This window comes from Plasmopara halstedii, assembly GCF_900000015.1.
Source record: "Plasmopara halstedii genome assembly, contig: Scaffold_322, whole genome shotgun sequence".
NCBI lineage: Eukaryota > Oomycota > Peronosporomycetes > Peronosporales > Peronosporaceae > Plasmopara > Plasmopara halstedii.
Window position 1 is genome coordinate 199941 of NW_020187243.1, and position 21028 is coordinate 220968.

At 45.4% G+C, this 21028-nt stretch overlaps 6 protein-coding genes across 6 annotated transcripts; 3 read left to right on the forward strand and 3 right to left on the reverse strand.

Annotated features, from left to right (window-relative positions):
* Positions 1-368: 368 nt before the first annotated feature.
* PHALS_08182 (uncharacterized protein) lies at positions 369-808 on the reverse strand (the record flags this gene model as incomplete). The annotated part of the gene is made up of 2 exons (XM_024723485.1): positions 369-480; positions 627-808. The coding sequence occupies 2 exons, from the start codon at positions 806-808 to the stop codon at positions 369-371; spliced, it is 294 nt and encodes a 97-aa protein (XP_024574456.1).
* A 1321-nt stretch (positions 809-2129) lies between these two features.
* On the forward strand, positions 2130-2840 carry PHALS_15289 (uncharacterized protein). The gene has a single exon (XM_024723486.2). It carries the CDS (start codon positions 2390-2392, stop codon positions 2810-2812), a length of 423 nt encoding a protein of 140 aa, XP_024574457.1. The 5' UTR covers positions 2130-2389; the 3' UTR covers positions 2813-2840.
* On the forward strand, positions 2839-4439 carry PHALS_08183 (probable ethanolamine kinase a-like; the record flags this gene model as incomplete). The annotated part of the gene is made up of 7 exons (XM_024723487.1): positions 2839-2851; positions 2917-3025; positions 3111-3198; positions 3270-3333; positions 3394-4207; positions 4280-4319; positions 4380-4439. 7 exons carry the CDS (start codon positions 2839-2841, stop codon positions 4437-4439), a joined length of 1188 nt encoding a protein of 395 aa, XP_024574458.1.
* A 100-nt stretch (positions 4440-4539) lies between these two features.
* On the reverse strand, positions 4540-5283 carry PHALS_08184 (Calycin-like; the record flags this gene model as incomplete). The annotated part of the gene is made up of 1 exon (XM_024723488.1): positions 4540-5283. One exon carries the CDS (start codon positions 5281-5283, stop codon positions 4540-4542), a length of 744 nt encoding a protein of 247 aa, XP_024574459.1.
* Positions 5284-5367: 84 nt separating this feature from the next.
* Positions 5368-7983, reverse strand: PHALS_08185 (chloride channel family; the record flags this gene model as incomplete). Its single annotated transcript, XM_024723489.1, has 1 exon — positions 5368-7983. One exon carries the CDS (start codon positions 7981-7983, stop codon positions 5368-5370), a length of 2616 nt encoding a protein of 871 aa, XP_024574460.1.
* Positions 7984-8437: 454 nt separating this feature from the next.
* On the forward strand, positions 8438-13059 carry PHALS_08186 (sterol 3-beta; the record flags this gene model as incomplete). The annotated part of the gene is made up of 3 exons (XM_024723490.1): positions 8438-8521; positions 8579-12886; positions 12958-13059. The coding sequence occupies 3 exons, from the start codon at positions 8438-8440 to the stop codon at positions 13057-13059; spliced, it is 4494 nt and encodes a 1497-aa protein (XP_024574461.1).
* Positions 13060-21028: the final 7969 nt, after the last annotated feature.

The window sequence follows — 21028 nt, forward strand, 5'->3', positions numbered from 1 at the left end:
AGCTCATTTGGCGGCGGTGCCAGACACAAGATCGACGGGGTCGGTACAGCAACGCTGCTCGTGGATCGTGTTTTCCAACAACACGGACTCCCAGACTCGATTGTCTTTGATAGAGACGCCCGTTTCACGGAAAAAAAAATTGGTCGACTATCTTCAAGGTGCTAGGCACCAAGCTGGAGTTTTAGTGCAAAATTTGTACTAAACCGGCTAGTAAGCTTAGGATACGAATTGTTTCATGCTCATTAGTGCCAAAATGGAATCATTCACCTTTTGACATTGTTGTATAGTTGTCGTTTATTGGAGCATTCTGCGCAGCGGGCAGTGATTTATTCGACTGCTGCTGATTTAGACGTAAGCGGTACTCCCGATTAGCGCCCCCCTGCGAAACCAGGAAGTTCCCCCAAAGCAACTGTCGAACTTGCGGTTGCTGTTTGATTCAAATGAGTGCACAATTTGAGAGCTACATCGCGACCCGACGGGCTGCTTCCGAATGATATAAGTTTATAAACACGTTTTGAGTTCATCTCTCGCGACCTTGTTGAAGTCACATCAACTCTTGTGCTTGCAGATAAGCAAGCTAGCTCGTCGAAGCAGGTCCAGCTTATTAGTAACTTATAAGATCTTACCATGGGTCCCAATCGCAATACTCTATGCTTTGGGAATCGGGCGCGCACCGTGCAGCTCGTGCAAGGATAAAGTAAAGCGTAAACAACGTCTTGCCTTCAAAGAAATTTGCATGTGACCTTATAGTCTTCGGTGAAGGTGAAGGTGAAGGTGTTTTTCGAACTTGGTAACATACTTTTAGCATTTTCATATGTGAACACATCCTTTTCGTTCCAACAGAGTGTAAGGGGGCGTCGTTCTCAACAGTCCTCTAAGCAACACATACGCTTATGCGGCGAACAAGCGATTCCTGACGTGAAAATAGCAGGACAGTTTTAACTCCGAAGAAAGAAGAATGACATAGGGGGTTGAAGCAAACTTGAAACTGAATACAATGGGCAAATGGTTCTTAAAGCTACATGCAAAACATCCCCAGGGCTACAAACGGTCTGGCTTATCAAATTTGAGTTTCTACAAATTTGATTTGTACAATCAAGGGTGTCCAGAAGTTGTACCTCGGCTTGAACTCAAACAAGATCTTGGGTGAACGAAACTTCAACCTCGAGAAGCTTAAACTTCAACATTTGTAGAAGTGACTGGCTTACGCCACCCGCTTTGAAAGACAGAGACATGCAATTACAACTTTCCAAGTAGAGACCAGCATTCTGTATCACACAGAATGGTTGTAAATTCATAGAAATTATCAAATATGCGTGTGAAAACATCATACTTTAATTCCTTGTAAATATTCTCAGTGCACGCACATTGTACCTTCATGCAATAGCTAGTACCGCTCATTACACCATTCCCGCCTCAAAGTCAAAAGTATTTGTATACCTTGGTTTGGGGGCACATCTTTCTTGGGGGCACATCAAGCCATAAGCTTCAAATGCAAGAAATCCTAGTAAAATTGGTGCTCGTGGGGCTCGCACATGTAGTGTGCAGTCGAGTTACGAGCTTCAGACGCAGCGGGAGCTCGTATAGCTTTCATTGTGTGTGCGCTATCTTATCTTAAAATTTAATGGTTGTGTCGTGTATTCTGATAATTCTCATCTCAAATCACCTCGCCTAGTTTCATCGGCTACATGCCGGTCACATGTGCCACGTCCTTCTTGTCGAGGGTATGAGGGATGTGTAACGGGATTACACTTACCCTGGTATGAAAGGGTGGATCACACAAGATGGTGTGACCGTACAAAGGTGTGGAATTCACAAGTCGGTGTAATCACACAATGGTGTGGCTAAACCGTAACTGCCAGTAGTTAAGTAGAATTTAATATTCAATCAAGAAAACCTATGGTTTTATAAAAAGGCGGCGGCTCTGCCGCAAATAAAACAAATTAAAACACTTTCAATTTTGAACGGAAGAGTACATTTGCCTTGGGTCGAAGTTCTGGGTACTCTTGAAGATAGCGGATTGCGATCCGCTATACTCGTACTGGTTCTAGTAAAGAACGTAAGGTCGGTGACCTTCGTAACTTCTTTAGAGCAAAGAGCTACGACAGCCCCGCTGCAGGGTACGTACACTATTTTGCTGTGTGTCTGCGTGACACCGAATTAAAATAGCAATTATCCGGTGAAATTGTCATGATGAAGTATTATCATTCGTTCTTGGTAAGTGGTATTCCAAAAAGGAGAATATGAAGGCTGCAAGCCGCATGCAACGCGATCCATAGGCTTTCATTATTACACCCAGTGGAATGAAGCTTTAGTCTTAATTTCAAACATCACTGTTTCATTAAGCAATTGACTACTATTTACGGTCAGCAAATCCACTGTGCGTGGTATGCGGCAACCCATCTCCAGAGTTAAAGATCACCGTATGCTGTGTGTTGTGTACGCTAGACATTCTCGTCAGCTTTTCCATGGTTGTCTCAATGAACATTACCTGAGGTGCATATCTCCGCTCAAACACATTTATCAGCCTGAAATGACAAAAGTAGAACTAGGTGAAGACAAAAAGTGTAGGTTTATATTTTATCTTAAAACCGTGAGTTACAGTATCGCACTATTTGGTATACAAACGTCCGTTTCGTGCTGTAGTAAATGCCTCAGGTGGAGACTCCAAGCATTAACTGGCGTATACTTGCCATCGCTTCCCTCACCACCTGCACACTTGCTGTCACAAGCATATTTGTGGTGTTTAAAATCCGTCACTTACGAATTTTGGATTGCCGCAAAATCAAGAACAAGCGCCGTTTCAGCTTAAAACTTCATTCTGTTGACCAAAACAACATGCCCGAATCCAGTGAGTCGACTATTAATGCAGATAAAGAAAGATTGAAGCATCATTTGAAATATTGTACCTTGTAGACGTGTATTTGAATAATGCAAATATTTGTTTCGACTATGTGGTTGGCTCTGGGGATGCAGACGAGTTTGACGACGCCAAGTATGTCGTTAAGGAAATATGTCCTGACTGGTAAGTCTTGATCTATTGAACAATATCTTTATCATGACTTTCTCCTCTAAATTTACTGCGCCGGACGTCGTGTCAAACTTCACAGGAAAGACGCTGCAAATTGTGAAATAGATGTCAAAATTATTGTTGGCGGCATTACCAACCGTCTCTATCGTCTCGTGTGGGGGAGCAAGGTACGAAGTAAGCCGAAGAAACGAAGCCGATGAATTTATGATAGGAGTAACAACTATACGTGCTGGTGCAGTCGGTTCTTGTTCGAGTGTATGGTGACCATACAGATAAATTTATAGATCGCGCCGTCGAAAACAGTACGCTGTGCTGAATGCTATTCTGACGTATTGTCTGATACAAATTAATCCGTGCTGCAGCGCTGTTTGCTTTACTATCAAAAAACGGATTTGCACCTACATACTATGGTCGCTTTACAAACGGTCGCGTTGAAGGCTGGCTAGACGCAAGACCACTTGAGCCTCATGAAATGGGCCAAACTCAACCGGTCAATTACTTGCAAATGATTGGCCACGAGCTCGCTTTGATGCATCTTATGGACATACCTGGAGATCGCACGCCCCTATTGTGGACTAAAATGAGGCACTTTGAAAAGCTGGCGTTGGAAATCAAACTGAAGGATCCAGAAAAAAACGCGGCGTTAAAAAAGCTCAACATCGCAAGCTTGCATCAGAAGATAGAGTGGCTCATGTCGGTTCTTCCCTCGATCCAAAATGCACAAGGCAAGGAGTTTTTAGAAGACGATGACACGGATGAGATTACAAAACAGGCTGTTATGTTTGCGTCTGATGTCGTATTCTCCCACAACGATCTGTTAAGTGGCAACATTTTGCACAATCCCAAATGGGATCGCGTTCAAATTATCGACTACGAGTACGGCGGATACAACTTCCGCGGATTTGACTTCGCCAACCACTTTTGCGAAAACTGTGGTTTTGATTTGACTCTTGCGCTGTACCCGAGCTTTGAACAACAATCAGCGTTTTTCAAGGCTTATATGAGTACAGCAGCACCGGAAATGCTGGCTCAGCTGACAGCCAATCGGGAGTCAAAAGCATTTTTCCGCGCCCTGTATGACGTTGTGAACCGCTATGCACTTGCTTCTCACCTGTTCTGGGGGTTTTGGGCTCTCGTTCAGGCCAGTCACTCTAAGATTGACTTCGACTTTCTTCAGTATGCAGCTAAGCGATTTGATGCCTTTGACGTGCAACGTGAATTTTTCGCCCCCTAACAAAACAATAACAGAAACAGCAGACTAGGACTAACAAACATATCACCTCAGAAGGTAGCAACACTTCACAGTCCATGTTGCGTTTTATTTCCTTTTAACCAATTTAGCTCTCAGGTACAGTATTATTGCAATCACGATGTTGATAGCAATCAGCGGGTAAAGTGGAGCTTTTAGTGTCTAGAACCTTTTCAACTGTAACTGAGGAAGCTCTCCTTTGTCGCATCCTCTATTTCTTTCGACCTTCGTTGATCTTTTCAAGCAGCAAAATAAAAAGTTAGCGCTTGCGCTTCACGTCGCCTGACGTTTCGAGACTCATGTCGAATGCCGGCAGATTTTCAAGGGATGTGGAATCACTGGTCTTCTTAAAGTAGCGATGAATGATTACTGCCGGTTTTTCCGGCATTGTGAGTGTGAGCTCTACGTGCATGCGACCTCGAGAGTCAAGAGTTCGGATATCTGTGAGAACGCCACGAAAGCCTGACAACTGGGTGATGGTCTTGATATGTGATGCGTCACCCGTGACAGTAATAAGATTATTTTTTACATTGACCTCTTGACCAAACTTTAGCTGTTTGGTCTCAGTAAAGATACGCGTGCGACGCGTTATCAAAAAGTCTCCTGGTGTCTGGCTTATGATTACCATAAGGTCCAGTTTGTCTGCGGCTTGACGGGCAATAAGCGGCAGTCCCATAGCCTCCAGATAGTCGTTGGTCGAGTCCGAGTCGTCTCGGTCGAGAGACCAGCGACCGGAAAGCTGCAACGCTCCTGCTCCTGCGGTGTTGGGGATGATAGCTGCAGCATTTGCGCTGGGTAGCAATACACTGGCTCCAACATTGGGCTTAAAGGCAGCGCTGCGCACATGGCTGAGATTCAGCTGACCAAGCTGGTTCATGGACACGGCAGTAGGTTGCGATGCAGTATTAGATCCATTGGAAGCACTCATACGCTGCGGCATCACGATGGAATTGCCTACGACACTTGTCGCGTTGGCCGCGTGCAAGTTGGACGCATTCTTCATTTCACGCTGGGATTGGCCGTTTATATACGTAGTGAATAATCTATTTGGAATAAAGTATTATTTATGTTGTAAGTTTTGTGACGCCTACGAGCAGAAGTTCTTTAGCGTGCGTAGTAAGCCCGGCGCTTGGTAGGGAGTTGTGGTGCCTAAAAACGTCATCATGCGCTCAAGGCTAATCACGCCCATAAGCTTGCCAGAACGCGACACAAATACGTTGTTAAGCTTCAGCATCCGAAAGAGCATGTCGACACGGCGCATCGGAGTCATCTCCATCAGTTGAAATGGCGATGGATTGATCAACACAGTCAATCTACTCTGTTCGCATACCTCATTCGTGCCCCAATCCATACATTTTCCACCACGCTTGAATGCGAAATGAATTGGCGTGGTTAACAGCTGCATAGGCAGCTCATCAATATCGTCCTCGACTCTCTCCTTAAGATCGTCGGAATCTTCACTGCCATGGCAAGGCGAGGAATCTATTGCTCCATACATAGCAAAGACTATTGGCTCCGAGACAGGGTTGTAGCCAAGCGCTTGGAAAGTTTTTGGAACAGTTGACCTAGATCTTGTCAACGAGCTTGCAGCCGTCGGTACAGTTTCAATATTCGCGCATTGCCAAACCGTCGCGGGTGATAGTGATCTTGTCGTCAAATCTATCCGTTGACAGCGCGAAATTGCATATGCCAATCGAGAGCGTGTGACTGTGGCCAGCAAATAGCAATTATCTAACGAATCCACAATTGGAAACACAGGCTCCATTTCAGGTCGTTGTAGCAGCGCTAATGCGTCTCCGTATGTTGAATCAGCAGTGAGAACACCCATCTCAGAGACATCCATCATCACTTCCCATGCTGGAATATCATAAGCAGCTTTTGGTAGCTTTTTTAGACGAGGGAGGTTGCTTGTGGCGATCAGCACATCGTACACGTTTTCGCTGAATCGTTTGGATGTAAAGTACGCCGCTAAAATGGCCACCGACACGGGAAGATTCAAACCATCTGTGTGCGAAATTTCCATTATAATGGCGGCAGTAGAGACAGCATGAGTGACGCCCGAAGAAAAGGCTCCAGCACCGATAATTGCGAACTCAAACGGCTCAAAGCGTGTGTGCCACAGACCGAATGCACGTACCGCTTCACCGACTAGACGACCAAATATGCCTCCAATGATAAACGTGGGGGTGAACAAACCGGCCGGTACGGGCAGCACGATACTGACCAGCGTTAGTATAAATTTAAGCGGTAGGAATGTCAACAAAGATCTTGAAAGCAACAAACTATCATTTGCTGAGCTGCCGGGATTGTTTATTCCATCAGCTGAAAAAAATTGCTTTTCCTTTGAGAAAAGTGCGTCAAGGATGCGTCGAGGAGACCCATGCCGCAGAAACCAGGCTTTGTCACCATAAAATTCAAGCCAACACGAAAGCAATGTGACGATGAGTGTAAGTCCTAGTCGCTTGCCAAGAGCATCCCACCAGGTGCGACGAGACCTTAGAGTTGAATCCTTGAAAAAGTCATCGCGTGCTCGCACGAGCACAGACAGGCTACGATTAAACAGTGCGCCTCCAAGACCACATACCATGCCTATCATCGAAAAGACAATGAGGTCAAAGTATGTGGCCCCACCACTCCCGTTGACTGCGTCCGTGTCCGCGGAAATGCCCATACTGCGATTTCCAAAAAGTCCGTATCGGGTATTTTCAGTACCAAAGTTCACCACAAGGGCACCAACAATTGCCGCGAAGAACGAGCGTGGCAACGTTTGAACGAGGTAAAAGTGCGATGTCACCTCAACTCCGAAAAGCACACCACCAAATGGAGACCCGAATGTAGCAGCCACACCAGCAGCACACGCGCAAGCCAACATCTCCAGCCGCTTTGTTCCATCGTCACGAATGCGATAAAAAGGGCGCCAGTTCATTAGCACACTGGCGAATCCACAAGAAATCATAATAAATGGACCCTCTTTTCCAATTGACAGCCCTGCGCTCAACGCAGCCATGAGTCCTACTATTTTGGTAGCAACACAACGAAATGATAGATAAGCGTTCATGTCTATACCCGAGATAGCTACTCTCATAAATGGCAAACCGGACCCTGCAGCTTGTGGACACAAACAATGTGTTAAAATTGCCGAAAAACTGACAGCTAGACATGCAGATAGCACGAAAAGTGCAAAAGCTTGATCGCCAAGCCATTGATGGTACCGTGCGACTTGGACACTCCACATGTCAATCGCAAGTCCCACGCTGCCAGCAAACGTGCCAATTGCAATCAGTAGCAACGGACTTTCAAACAACACAAAAAAGCCATGTAGACCTTTTGGGTAATCTGCCACATAGGTTGAGTGGAGTCCGTCATGAAATGCCAAAGACTTTTTGTACAGCAGCTCTGCGGCTGTTGATTGCTTAGCGGCTGGATCTAAAAGTGGTGTATTATCATTAGCAAGTTGCAGCTCTGGCGGCGGCGCCAATGCAGTCTTATAATTAAGGTAATGGGACGGTGATTCTCGATCTAGAAATGGGTTCATTATCCGCTCCATGACGCTATCGGCACGCCTCCATGGCGACCATACCAATGGAGATGATGAGCGACGACGCAAGTCATTGATGGACCTTAATTTGAAATTTGGCCGCGATGTCGGACCAACTTCCAAAGATATTGACGCAGAGCGCAGTCGCTGATCCTTACTTTTCATAGGCTGTTCCTCTTCTATTGTCTGTTTTCGATGGTGACGAATGAAATGGACACGGGACCTGACATGTCGTTTCAATACGAGCTTACATACAATAACTAAGTGATTCCGTACTGACCAATGAGAGGCCAATTTATTACACTTCAACAAACACGCATTTTAGAATCAGTGGTCATGTATTTGTGCGGTAAGTGCGATATTACTGTTAGACAACTCTATTTTGCACGAGTCGAGCACCACTTTAACTCTAATTTAGTCCATTGCACAGATTGATTTTAAAAATCTACTGAATAATAGATTGCCCGAAAAAGTCTTACTTTTGTAAACTCAAAATTAGTGTATTAATCTCCAGGATGTCCAGCCCTTTTTCTTACGCACCAGATACATATTCGGTGCAGTATAAAAGACAAAAGAGTTGCGATAGGAGTTGCGATAGGAGTTGCGATAGCTGAAAAGCATGTCCATGGTTGAAGGGAAATGGACGGCTGAAGAAGTTGAGCAGAAGCCACCCTCGGTCGCTAAGCACGAATTGAATATGAAGGTAAGGCTACCAGAGCGGTCACGAGTGATAATACTAACAAGCCTACCGTATCTTTAGCTATGGAAGGAAGCATTTGCGCAAGTTGTTCAGTTGATGAAAGAGGAGAGCAATTGTCAGTCTCTTGAAAGCGGCAAACTTACATCTTTTGCTGACGTGGTGCAAGCGGCTGTATCCTTTGACCATGATGGTCAAATCTGCATGAATTTTGATGAAGACGATGAATTATACGATATTGTAGGTCTACAGAAGCAGGCAAAGCACTGTGAAGAACAGTCTGTCCGCTCAAGACATGGAAGTAGCGCTAATAATTATGACGTGCCGACCATGGCCATCTGTATCATGGTCGTCGGTACCCATGGTGACGTGTTGCCTTTCGTCGCAATCGCTAAGAGACTCATTAATGACGGTCACCGTGTGCGGCTAGCAACGCATGCGATCTATAGAAATTTCGTTACGAGCCAAGGCGTAGAATTTTACCCACTAGCCGGAGACCCGAAGGAGCTCTCAGCTTACATGGTCAAGACTGGTGGCCATTTAATTCCTCTAAATTTGGGAACAATTCACAAAGATGTGTCACGAAATCTACAGATAATCAAAGAAATTATATACTCTACGTGGCCAGCAGTGTCGGAAGCCGACCCTGATGGTGAAGGCCCCGGCATTCCTGGAAAACCCTTTCGTGCTCAAGCCATCATCTCGAATCCTGTCACATATGGACACATCCACGTGGCAGAACGTCTTGGCGTGCCACTTCACATCATGTTCCCACAGCCGTGGGTCCCTACGACAGCGTTTCCTCATCCACTATCTAACATGCCGTACACTGGCAAGGCCAAAAAGGTAAACTATATGTCGTACAAGATGATCGATCTTTTGATGTGGCAGGGGACAGAAAAAATAGTGAATGCGTTTCGGAAGGAAAAGTTGCAGCTACGTAAAATTCGCGCGGGAGAAGGCGGTCGCGATATTCTACTGGACTTAGCAATTCCCCATGCGTTCATGTGGAGTCCCCGACTTGTGCCCAAACCAAATGACTGGGGCGACATATATGATGTCGTTGGAACAGTTACTCTCCAAAGCCCAAGCTCATCGTACACACCTTCCCCCGAACTTGAAGCATTTCTAGGTAATGATCCTGGACCAATTTTTGTGGATTTTGGATCTATGGTTCTGCAAGACCCAAAAGGTGTCACAAAAATGATTATCGAGGCTTCAGTGCAGGCACGCGTTCGTGTTTTAATTCAGTCAAGTTGGAGCGATATGGCAGGAGATTTGACAATCCCAAACAACATTTTCTTTCTTGGAAGCTGCCCACATGATTGGCTTATGCGGCGTGTGTCAGCTGTCGTGCATCACGGTGGGGCAGGCACTACAGCAGCAGGACTGCTTGCAGGTAAACCTACGTTTATCATCCCGTTCTTTGGGGATCAACCGTTCTGGGGCCGTGCTGTGTTAGACGCTGGAGTTGGCGTTGAGCCTTGCCCAATTTCCCAACTGACAACAGAAAAACTTAGAGCTGCCTTTGAAGCGCTGCTGCGTCCGAAACTAATTGCACGTGCAATCGCAATTCGTGACCTCATGCGACAAGAGGATGGTGCCGGTGAAGCTGTGAGGTGCTTTTACCGCAACCTGCCTCTTCACCTCATGCAGTGTGACTTGAATTGTGGACAAGCTGCAAAGATGTGGAGTCAAAAGGACAAAATTCGGCTGTGTGATAAATGCGCATTTGTAGTGATGTCGCGTCCTGAAAATTCGCCGAATGATTTTGTCGAGTACAATTACGTGGACTACTCAGCGCATGGCCCAGAAAGTGTATGCGAAGGTGCAGCTGCTGGAGTAGGCGCACTCGCTCATGTGTTTGGATCGGGTGTAAAAGACGTGATTGTCAAGCCTGCACAAGGGTATCGCGAAGACGGCGCAAAAGGCGCAGTGGTTGGCTTGGTCAAAGGCCTAAGCGGACTTCTAATTAGCCCGTTAAAAGGTACAGTGGTCTTTGCTGACCATTTTGCAACAGGAGCGTACAATAGCGCTCGCAGTGGTGAGGATAGAAAGGGCTCTCTCATTGCAGACAACAAAAAGCTTTTAAATGCCATTGGTATTAAGACGCATAACAGTGTTCACATTGGCTCTATGAGCCCAGATGAAGTGGTGGTCGGAAATGATTTACTTTCTGCACAAATTGCTGTTCACTTAACAGCCGAGGAGAAATCGATGCTGACGAAAAGATTTCTGGCGCATATGGAGGAACAGAAATCTCACGAAACATTAAACAATGGTTCTTTGAATAGCCACTTATCGGGTTCGACTAATACAAAAGCTTCGACCAAGAATAAACATGTCGCTGAACCCTCTGATACAATAACGTTAAACAGCAGCGATCCGATCGAAAGTTACTTAGACGATACTGTATCATCCTGCGCTATCGATGAAGATTGCAAAGAGAATGAGACTCAAACTAAGCGCCTGACAGATCTGAAATATGATATGCTGCCAAGGATGAATATATGCATGATGACAACTAGTACTTGGAAAGACAGTGTTCAGCAATTTGTCGCAATTGGCTTGCGGCTGAAAGCGGATGGCCATCGAGTACGAATCGCGACAAGCAGCGACCACCGGGATCGCATTATTTCTGCTGGCTTGGAATTTTATCCACTTGGAGGCAATGCCTCAACTACGCAGAATTTCTTGCAACACTTGTACCAACGAAGCCAAACCCAGCCACGCCACATGTCTAGTTTGCTCAATCTAGCTTATACTAAATTGAGTTGTCATCACGAGTCGTTTCCTGACGTGCATGACTTGCGCGAACTAGTATTTTCGCTATGGCCGGCATGTGTTGAAGTAGATCCTATGATGCCTGGTAGAGCATTCCGCGCGGACGCCATCATCGCACATCCTTATGTATTCGGGCAGACCGTGGTGGTTGAACGCCTCGGTGTACCCCTGCACTGTCTTAGTCATGATCCACAGTCACGCACACAAGCCTTTCCTCATATCACTAGCTCAAACATGAAACTTCATCGACCGTACCGATACGCACCTACAAACGCAGCTTCGTATGATGTAATCAACAATGTGCTGTGGAATAATTTGTACGATATCCTGGATGAGTTCCGCCATTCTCTGGGTCTTACTGACAAGACGGTTTCAAACAATTTACTTGCTGAGTGGAGTATTCCTCATACATATTTGTGGAATCCGGCGCTTTTGCCGCAGCCACACGACTGGGGAAGCGAAATCACAATAGCTGGATATATAGAATTGACAGAGGTTGAATCTGAGGGTGCTGACATTGTTGCCATTGAACAAGAGCTGCGATCTTTTGCTTCAAGCTCTGCTGCTACTCCGCTCATTTACTTTGGATTTTATTGCGGTGACTGGGATCCGCGTCGCGTACAAGATTTACTTGATATTGTCGGACTAGCTGCTCGGAAAGCAAACGTTCGAGTAGTCTTTCAAAGTTACGAATACGACAGCGAAGAAACTGCGATTTTTGTTGGTGGTACAGATGTTGTGTTTGAGATCGATCAGCATTTTCCTGTGAAGCGCATTCTTCCTTATGTACACGCCACTATCCACTGGGGAGATACCTCAATCTCCTCAATTTGCTTGGCAGCAGGGAAGGCTGCGTGCGTGATCCCACGTAATACTACACAGCGAATGTGGGGACAAGCATTAGTTTTGTCTGGAGCGGGAATTGAACCGCTAGAATTGGATGCACTGACTCCGACCAACCTCGTCCATGTTTTCCGTGTGCTACTGGATCCTAAGCTTGCTCACTGCGCTAAGCGCCTTGCTTTAACTTTCTCATCATCGAATGCAGTTGAGACAGCAGTATCGGCCTTTTACAGCAAGTTGCCCCTAGCAGGAATGAGTTGTGATCTGGATCCATCACGAATTGCTCGCGTTTACAGTCCGCTTTACCGAATGAAGCTTTCGTATGAGGGACAACTAGTTGTGCACCAGATCACGAAAGATACAGGTAGTGCAGGCGACTTGAAGTACAAGCCATTAAAGTACTCACAGTACCACCCTCCAAGATACTCTTTACGAGAGTTGGAAGCATTTCGCTCGGCTTCATCAAACAGTATGAAAGTACAGCCAAGAACGAAAGGATCATACACATACGATCCTGCCAGTGAGGAAATGGCACCCATAGTCGAAAATAATCGCATATCGTTCACTAAAACCTCCCCATCCACGGCTACACTATTTGGGAATTTGATCGGTACGAATCGCAACAATTTTTCTCGTGCACAGTCTATGGCACTGAACGTGGTGGAAACTTCAGCATTTTGGAATTCACCCGAAGAACAATTAAAATTCTCTAAGGAGATCAACGCTCAATATGAAAAACTGCTGGTAACACGGACTTCTGCTAATGAATCATCATCATCATCAGCGTCGTCGATTGCATTTTAAGCTACTTGTAGGCAAGTGAAACCCACGCGGTTTTCGAAATCAGAGTATTGTTCGCAATTTGCTGCGATCAAGGACTAAAGTCAGAATGGTTGTCTAGTAATTGTACATCTTGAGATTGCTGTGCTGCGTAGTAATGGCCCTAAGACTGATATAAGCGTCAAAGACGAAGTCTTCAGATAATTAAAACAAATTTGACGCATCTTACGTTTGAGAAATTGGACACTCCATGCCATAGGATTGATCCAGTAAATCCAAATGAGATAACCGTTTTTTGTTGTGTAATGCATTGCAATAATATTATTTATTCATGCTGATTTAAACATTCTAGTGTATCATCTCAATCTTTATGTAAATGCTTGGTGGACCGCAATGCTATTTTCATGTAAAAAAAAGATACTACAGAAGTGCACGCTCGGGATTTCTGTCCAATGCACCGTTGGTGATCATAGATGAGTTTTGGCAGCCAGAGATAGGTCACTAAAATGGAAGAGTAAATCACACTCAAAACTTGTGTCCACCCTCAATCGAATGGGTATGTGATAGTTGGGTATGGACACCCCAAGGACCGATAAAGATCCATAGTGTAATGAGGGTACGAAACTCGATCCCAAAACGGGTCGGATAGCTACCAGCATCCCGCTATGAAGAGAGAGATTAATCGTAGCGCGTGGTTCAGGTCGCAGAAATCTTCTTTAAAGGCAGGAGTATATCTCAAGCAGAACAGATTCTAAACAATTGATCAGCACCAGCAAAACCCACTTATGCTTGCCTAAGCGTGCAAGCTGCTAAGTGCTGCAAAATTTACGCTCACCATCGTTTTCAGAGTACACAAGTGAATGCTTGGCGTTAAAGGTACAATCGTGACAGACTTTACATCGTTCTGGAACGACAAAAATTATATTTTCATCGTACATGCTACTCTGATTTAAGCAGCTCAGTGCTCACGACTAATGTATGAAAAAGTAGATCATTCCTGATAGAGGGCTTGTGACAAGGATGTAGACGACGGATAACGTGGTACTTCGGAATTCACATAGGTGTTGTTCGTACAATTGCAGAATAACGTTTTTTGGACTTTTGCGTGCGTACTAAAGCGTACGCACGCAAAGTCCAAAAACGTATTCCGTTCCACCCTCTGTGCTATGATAGAGACCACACCGGGCTAGCACTTTTACAACACTGCGCAAAAATGATGCTGCCGTGAGTTGTGCGGCGGGATTTAGCTCTAAGAAATGAGCATGGGGTTTATCACTCACTCATGCAGATGGAATACAAAGGGTAGAGAAAGTCCCCTCTTTGGTGAACAGCCGGTCGTATGTCTCCAGGTGAGGGGCAAGGTGCTGGATCAAGCCTCAAAAGTTGCCGCAAGCATTCTCGTTGGAGATCACCTTGATATCTTCACTGAACACCGCCCCTTTCTCAGAGACTCGCTTGGCAATGTGAGGGTGTGTAATGATTGAATCTGACGCGGGTCTGATCTCGGGGGTTGCCACTGTAGAGTGTAGGGATCAAAGTGAATCCCCAAGCGCAGCGTAGTAGGCCCTCATTGAGCGCTCCAGCTTGCCACCAATAAGATGAAATTGGCTCAGTAACTTTGCCTTGTCCATCTACACGTGCTAGAGTTGTATCGACTTCTGCCGCCGTGGTTTTGGTGTCAAATCATCCAATTTTGCTCACCGGAGCGAAGCCATCATACTGCTGCTTCGTGCGGGTCTTTTGCTCACATTTAAAGCGAGACGAGCCGTCGCACGATGCAGGAAAACGTTTTCTGACCCAAAGTATACCAACCAGCTGCGCTTCAATCAGCTAAAGTTGAATTAATCTGTGCTCTCTACATGATTTTTCCTTGGATATTGAATGCTGACAGAAGTCATGAAGAGGATTGCGTTGGATTCCCGCACTGAACGAGAAGGAGCATCGTCTTCCCCGTCTTACGGCCTCGCAAATTAGCTTAACAGAAACAAATAGATATCCAACTAAAGCGCTATGTAATGCTTGACTTTGCAAAGTACAAATCACTGTGTGGTTGTCAACGTGGCCTCCGGTTCCTGTTGTTTATAACCCCGCTTGTCTCTATGAGACAACTGTTACAGCTGCCAACCGAGTGTCGAGCTTACAACAATGTCGGCCCGCACTCCCAAATAAGAAGCGTGCTGCGACATGTAGCTTTGCCTCTCTTCCACTCGAGACACAGGTCGAGGATGCATTTTATCTTGAGCAGCAACAAAGCCAAGGCTATCTCACCAAAGTGGAAGCTTGGATTTTTATGAGCGATAGTATTCATTCCATCTCAATAGATATTGTTACAGCTCTTGTTATATCCACCGGCCCACCAAACTGATAAAGTGGGCCACACCTAGCAATGTCAGCTCTATCGGTCGTGGCGGCATGTCGAATCTCTCTCAGAGTCTTGGCATGCTTCCAAGCTTGATACGGGTCATATCTTGGATGCACATTCTGAGTTTGTCATCGTACTGCTTGGCTTGTGGTGTCCTCAGGGGCTCAGAACTGCGTCGCTGCTTATAAGCATAGGGTAGCTTAGCTACAAGGGATGGCAGAGATGCGGATCCATCTACAACAGAGCGCTTCGCATCTAACTGGCTCGTAAAAGCAGTAGCATGACAGGATTTTATTAAGCCCCCTGAACCCAGGATGTGTTTGAGTTCTCTTTATATTGCAGCTCAATGTCGTTTGTGCTACTGCTGTAAATGGCTTGACGTTGCGTGGTCGTAATTAAGTCTTCTTGACCGCAGACATTGCTCGCGTAAAAGATAATATTTTCTAACAAATTCATTTTCTCGGCTGTGAACCCAAGCGTTTTTGCATGTCTGTGTTGCTTTCGAACCTCCTCTCTTCAAGAAATGGCGTCGCGAATTCGGTGCATGGAGCTCGACCTCAATGCAATACCATCCTTGATATTGCTACAGACAAACACCGAGCTGATAGAATGAAATCAATCGGGATCGTCAGCTCTACCCGCCCCTTGAATGGAGCCACTTCTTGACTTTATCAAAGGTACGCGGTGGCAAGCTAAACTAGCAAAAACCAGAGTAAAATCCAACTTAGAGATTTTGCAACCAGCAAAAAACGTAAAAAAAAAAAAAAAAAAATCCAATTAAGCCGTGTACTGCGTTGCTCAGCACAAATACAACAAATGAGAGCATGTAACCGTAGCTCTTCGCAGTTCGAAATATGTTGTCTCTGCATACAGTTAACGCGTCTCGATTAACTGTCTGTTTGTGAAAATTCAGTGGTGAATATGTCGATATCCGGTTTGCCTTTGAGGACAGTTTGCCAAAACATTGGTGCACGGCGCAAATCCTGATACAACCGGTAGGTCATGTGTTGACGTAAATTTGTTGATGAACAACTTGGCTGTTTTATAATCGGCATAAGCGTCGCTGGTAGCAGCAGAATGCTGCATCTTTTTTGGACGGTCTGCAAAGACCACATGCGGAATTTGCTGGCATGTCTTTGGGAAAACGAAAGTGGAGCCCAAAGGAGTGAGGAATCAAGATTCCACCAAAACCGCTAGACTGGTCAGTAGAACCGATATCAGGCGAAAGTTTAGCCCGTAAGCATGTTTCTCACGGGTACACATACGAGCTTTCCAACTCCTACGTACTTGAGCACTAGTACAAAGCGCTTCCTGAGAAGTATGTCGTCCCGAACCGCTTCTTTTTGAGGACCTATCAATTACGCAAATACCGATGCTTCGGATGCTATGAGTACTAAATTTTCACAACCATAACATGTGGGATATAAATTTTGTACAATTGGGAATAATGTAGGTTTTGGTACAAGTGAACCAAAAATATAGGAATAAAGGGCACAATACTACATTTATCACCTCATTCTGAAACCAGCCCTCGTGTCTTTTCCCTTCCGATATTGCTGCTCAAAGAATTATTATATCCTTGAGGTGTCCATCGTGAGAACCCGCTATCAAATGAGTCGGTGTCGTTATACGACAAGACTCAATGTGAGGAAAAGCGATGTGAGCAATGACGTATAAGCTATATAGATCAAGCACAGTTTGGTGCGACCTGACTTGACTAGAGCAAACTCCATTGCGGGTTGCTTCTTTTTTGGAACAAGGTAGTTCTTCTCTGCATCTATCAGCTGGCGAGACTAACACGCGATTGAACACTAAAACCATTGACAACTCATTAAAATGCTAAAGTGTCACAGACGAAGTGAAATGGCTGATCTGAATGCGGAAGATCCAGATACGGGGAGCGCGTGAGCTGTTCCTCAATACTTGCCCTTTATGGTCTGTACTGGTCCTGACAACGTTCTTTTCTGCATTTGTTCCATCCCCGGCATCCCGAATATATAGGGTTTTAACTGCTTGCATTGGTCATTTGTCCAAGTTACAATTTATCTTACATCCTACAATTTGTTTCCACCCTTTTGATCTTACATCCTACATCTTTGCTTCCACCCATTACAAGAAATAATGAGACTATTTATAATCTTGGTCGTGGGCTTGATATAATTTCACCTAGCGATTTTTTCCTAGCCTCGGCGAGTACGCTGCACGACGATGTTCTCTCTGTGAAAGTTCTGCAATGGCAATCCATTTTTCGTATTTAGCGTCGGAGAAGCTCCGGCTTAGACTTTTGACCGTGCGTTTCGCAGAACTTAGCGGTAATACTTGCACCAGTTAAATCACCGTGTAATGTATCCTTTCGATATTTCATTGCTCGCCTGATTTCGTGGCTCGCTTATTTCCTTGTTATTTGTGAATCCTAAATCAGATGGATTTCTTTCATCATCATGAATCAGATGGATTTCTTTCATCACAACAACATACACGCCTATCGACGACACTGTAGAACTAATCTGATTTGCAGTGTCGTCGATAGGCGTGTATGTTGTTGTCCGAGTCGGTCGAGTCTTCATTTTCTTTCCGTGCTGCACAAGCTAATAGGTTTCTCCTCACTTGATACAGGAAGAATTTCTTCGATTTAGTATCTCTTAACATAATGATATCAAAAGTCGAATATGCTATTGATGAAAATGCATTCATGACCCTGATTGCACATTTATCCAGCCGACAATAGCGACAATATGACCACCCTTTCTGGTAGTTCATCACGCATACACCATGTGTCTGTTGTTAGCATCAGTGGTACTATTTGTGACCATTACTTACTGCGTGCGACAACTCGCATTCCTCGGCTGACACTGGTCCGAATTAGGTAGCGGTTCTCGACAAGTTTGACACATACAGCACGTTCGACAGCTAAACTCGAATTTCTTGCAATAAGGTATATACCATTCGTACACAACCGTAATTGTCCTTTAACTTAAAGCGAAGCTAAAAAACCACGTGCTCATTTACCGTCATAATGTACCTTGATCAACATGATCAGTATCACTAATAGAAGGGATGATATCAACCGAAAAGAAAAGGTTTGTGAGGAAGGTGGACACTCAACGCGTCATATTCGATGTTTTTGTATTGTTTCCTTAGAACATATACAAACGAAATTTTGATTTTAGCTAGCTTTGTTATGGTTGAAACTCTTTGATCTGATCAAGTGTAACCTTAGTTCGACACTCTGGAGACGATAGGTAAACGAGCCCGCTGTGCATTACTTAACGCGGAGTGTCAAAGCTTCCTCTAGACAAAATGCACGGCAATCACATTGTCGTTGGTAGCTCTCGTCATTCTCCAGGCAGAATAGGAGTATATCCATTGCACAAATAGAGCACAAAAATATCACATATCTGCGCCTGACGATACAAGACCTTTAAGAGATGCAGTACTTCGCTCGTGCTAGAGGTTAATACAACATTAGGCCCGGAAGTGGCTATTGCTCACCTGAAATCGTTGACCAGCTGCAAAAATGTGCCGGCGAAGTACCCTATGAACATCTCAACTAGATGTATCTTGAATCCCCCCCGGCCAATCCAGAGCACCATAGAGCAGAACTAATTTTGCTGAGTTTCAAGCTTCTTGAGAACATAAGCGGAGTAATTATTTTTCCCGGAAACACCAGGCTGATCGCGTGTGGTCAAACTTCTTGTACTTCAAACTGGAGCTCTTGCAATGAAATCATACTTCCGTTTATACAGTTCATATATAAATAAACACATCGTTAAAAAAAGCAGAAGGAGGTGGACAGGTTTTTAAAGCACAAAATTCTCATTGCCAAGATGTCGGCTGGTCAATTTTCTGTTGACCTATTTCAAAAAGCGGAAAAGGTGAGATGTCAGCTATAAAAATTCCCGGCTCTCAGGTATTGTCAACATGTGACGGTTACCGAAAGACCACAATGCAGGTGCGCATCGCACCGAGTTCTTCACTGTTCACTCAGCACCCGGCCGCGTAAAATATTGCATTTTCTGCAAGTGTAAGTGCCTGATACGCAAGGGTCAACTGTGGTGGAGATTTAGAATTTCTACGAGCGTGCCAGAGGCAATGGTCTTCGTCCAGTCTGTATCTGAATATCGACACCGCGGCTGAGGAAAAAGAGGAGTGCAGCAATCACTGGTTTTACATCGGCGGAATACCAGACATCTACGCCCTGTGTGTCTCCACTACGTTTTGCTGAAGGGTTGATTGATTGAGCTCTCGCACAGGATTGACCGGCAAATTCCTCGCCAGAAATATAACTCCTTGAAAGGCGCAATATTTTTTTCATTATACTTCATGAATTGGAACGGCTCTTCTATTGTTAAGGTCACGATTTCGGGCTTGTAAATTACAAAACATTCTGATATATATGATTGTGTGCTGCTAGACTATCGACAGATACACTGTTTGCTGCCTTGAATCTATTACGATCGCTCTATGTGCAATTAAATGTGAAGCACAAGAGCTGTAGATACTTAAAAATATGCGGGTAGAATGAGAGCGCCACGTGCAGAAACCATAATTGTGTGTCTTGCGGCGGGAACTCTAGATCTGTCGGATGTAATGGACCCACAGAGAAGACTCACAACTTTCATAGCATATACACTGCTTGTCTTTAAAAAAAAAACAAGTTTCCAGCTATGAGCTCATCTTAGGTATGACCTGGTCCAAACGCCAAGAGCCATCGCTCAATCAAAACTATTTGGTACATGCACTTCGCTACGACCCCAGGGCATGCAGGACGGGCTTAAAATGCTGATGTCCTTGCTTGGCCCTGAGGGTGTGCAACACCTTGCTGCGCAAGGCCTGAGGCAATCGGTGTGCGTCTAGAGGCGATTCAAAATTACGAAAACGCGCTGCGAGAGCACCTGCAACATAAGACGTCTGATCATTTGCGTCTATGATGCCATCGCCAGTAACGGATGACTTTTCCCGACCTAAGCCGCTCATGGTGAGCGGTTATGTCTTCGAGGGGAAGGATAAAGGGAATCTCCTGCTGTGGATGAGAGAAGTCGAGATGGCTATCGCATCCGCCATGCTCCAGTTCGAGCAACAGCGCGTGGCGCTAGCCATCTCAAAGTTCGGTGGTCGAGCGCGAGAATGGACACTGCGGTGCAACACTTCGGTCGAAGCTGCGATTCCCTCCAGGGTGGAGCTGACTTTGCAGCTCTCACGGGTGTTCCACCACCTAATCAGGCATATTGCGTGCGATCGCGTTTCCTTGCCGCCCGACAGGGCAACAAGAAATAGGTGGACTTTGTCCAAGAGAGGCGCCTATTCATTGCCGGGATGGCAGCAGATCCCCTTCTTGAGGCGGTCACAGTGACCGTCTTTACAATAAGCTCAACGCTGCCACAATTCCGGCACAGACGCCGATTCCTAGAAAGGATGTTCTTCAGAACAACATGGTGAGATGTTCGAAGTACAGTGCGCTCGACTTGGTCGATGGATATTACAAATTGCTCAAGAGAGCGAGTGATATATCGCTGACAGCAGCGACAACTTCGAGTGACATGCTCTGAGAGTGGCTGGTGATGCCCCAAGGGCTGTCAAATGCACCAGCAACATTAAATCATCTTGTGACGCAGTTGTTCAGGCCCCACAGGGCGTTTGCACAGACATACTTTGACGACATTTTCGTTCACATTCGTGCGGAGCGCGGGGGGACGGATAAGGGGAACCACATCGTCCATTTGAGAACGGTGCTCGAGTGCATG

Excerpts from the sequence above, each read along its gene's own strand:
- PHALS_15289 (XM_024723486.2), top strand. The coding sequence starts at position 2,390 with ATGCGGCAACCCATCTCCAGAGTTAAAGATCACCGTATGCTGTGTGTT.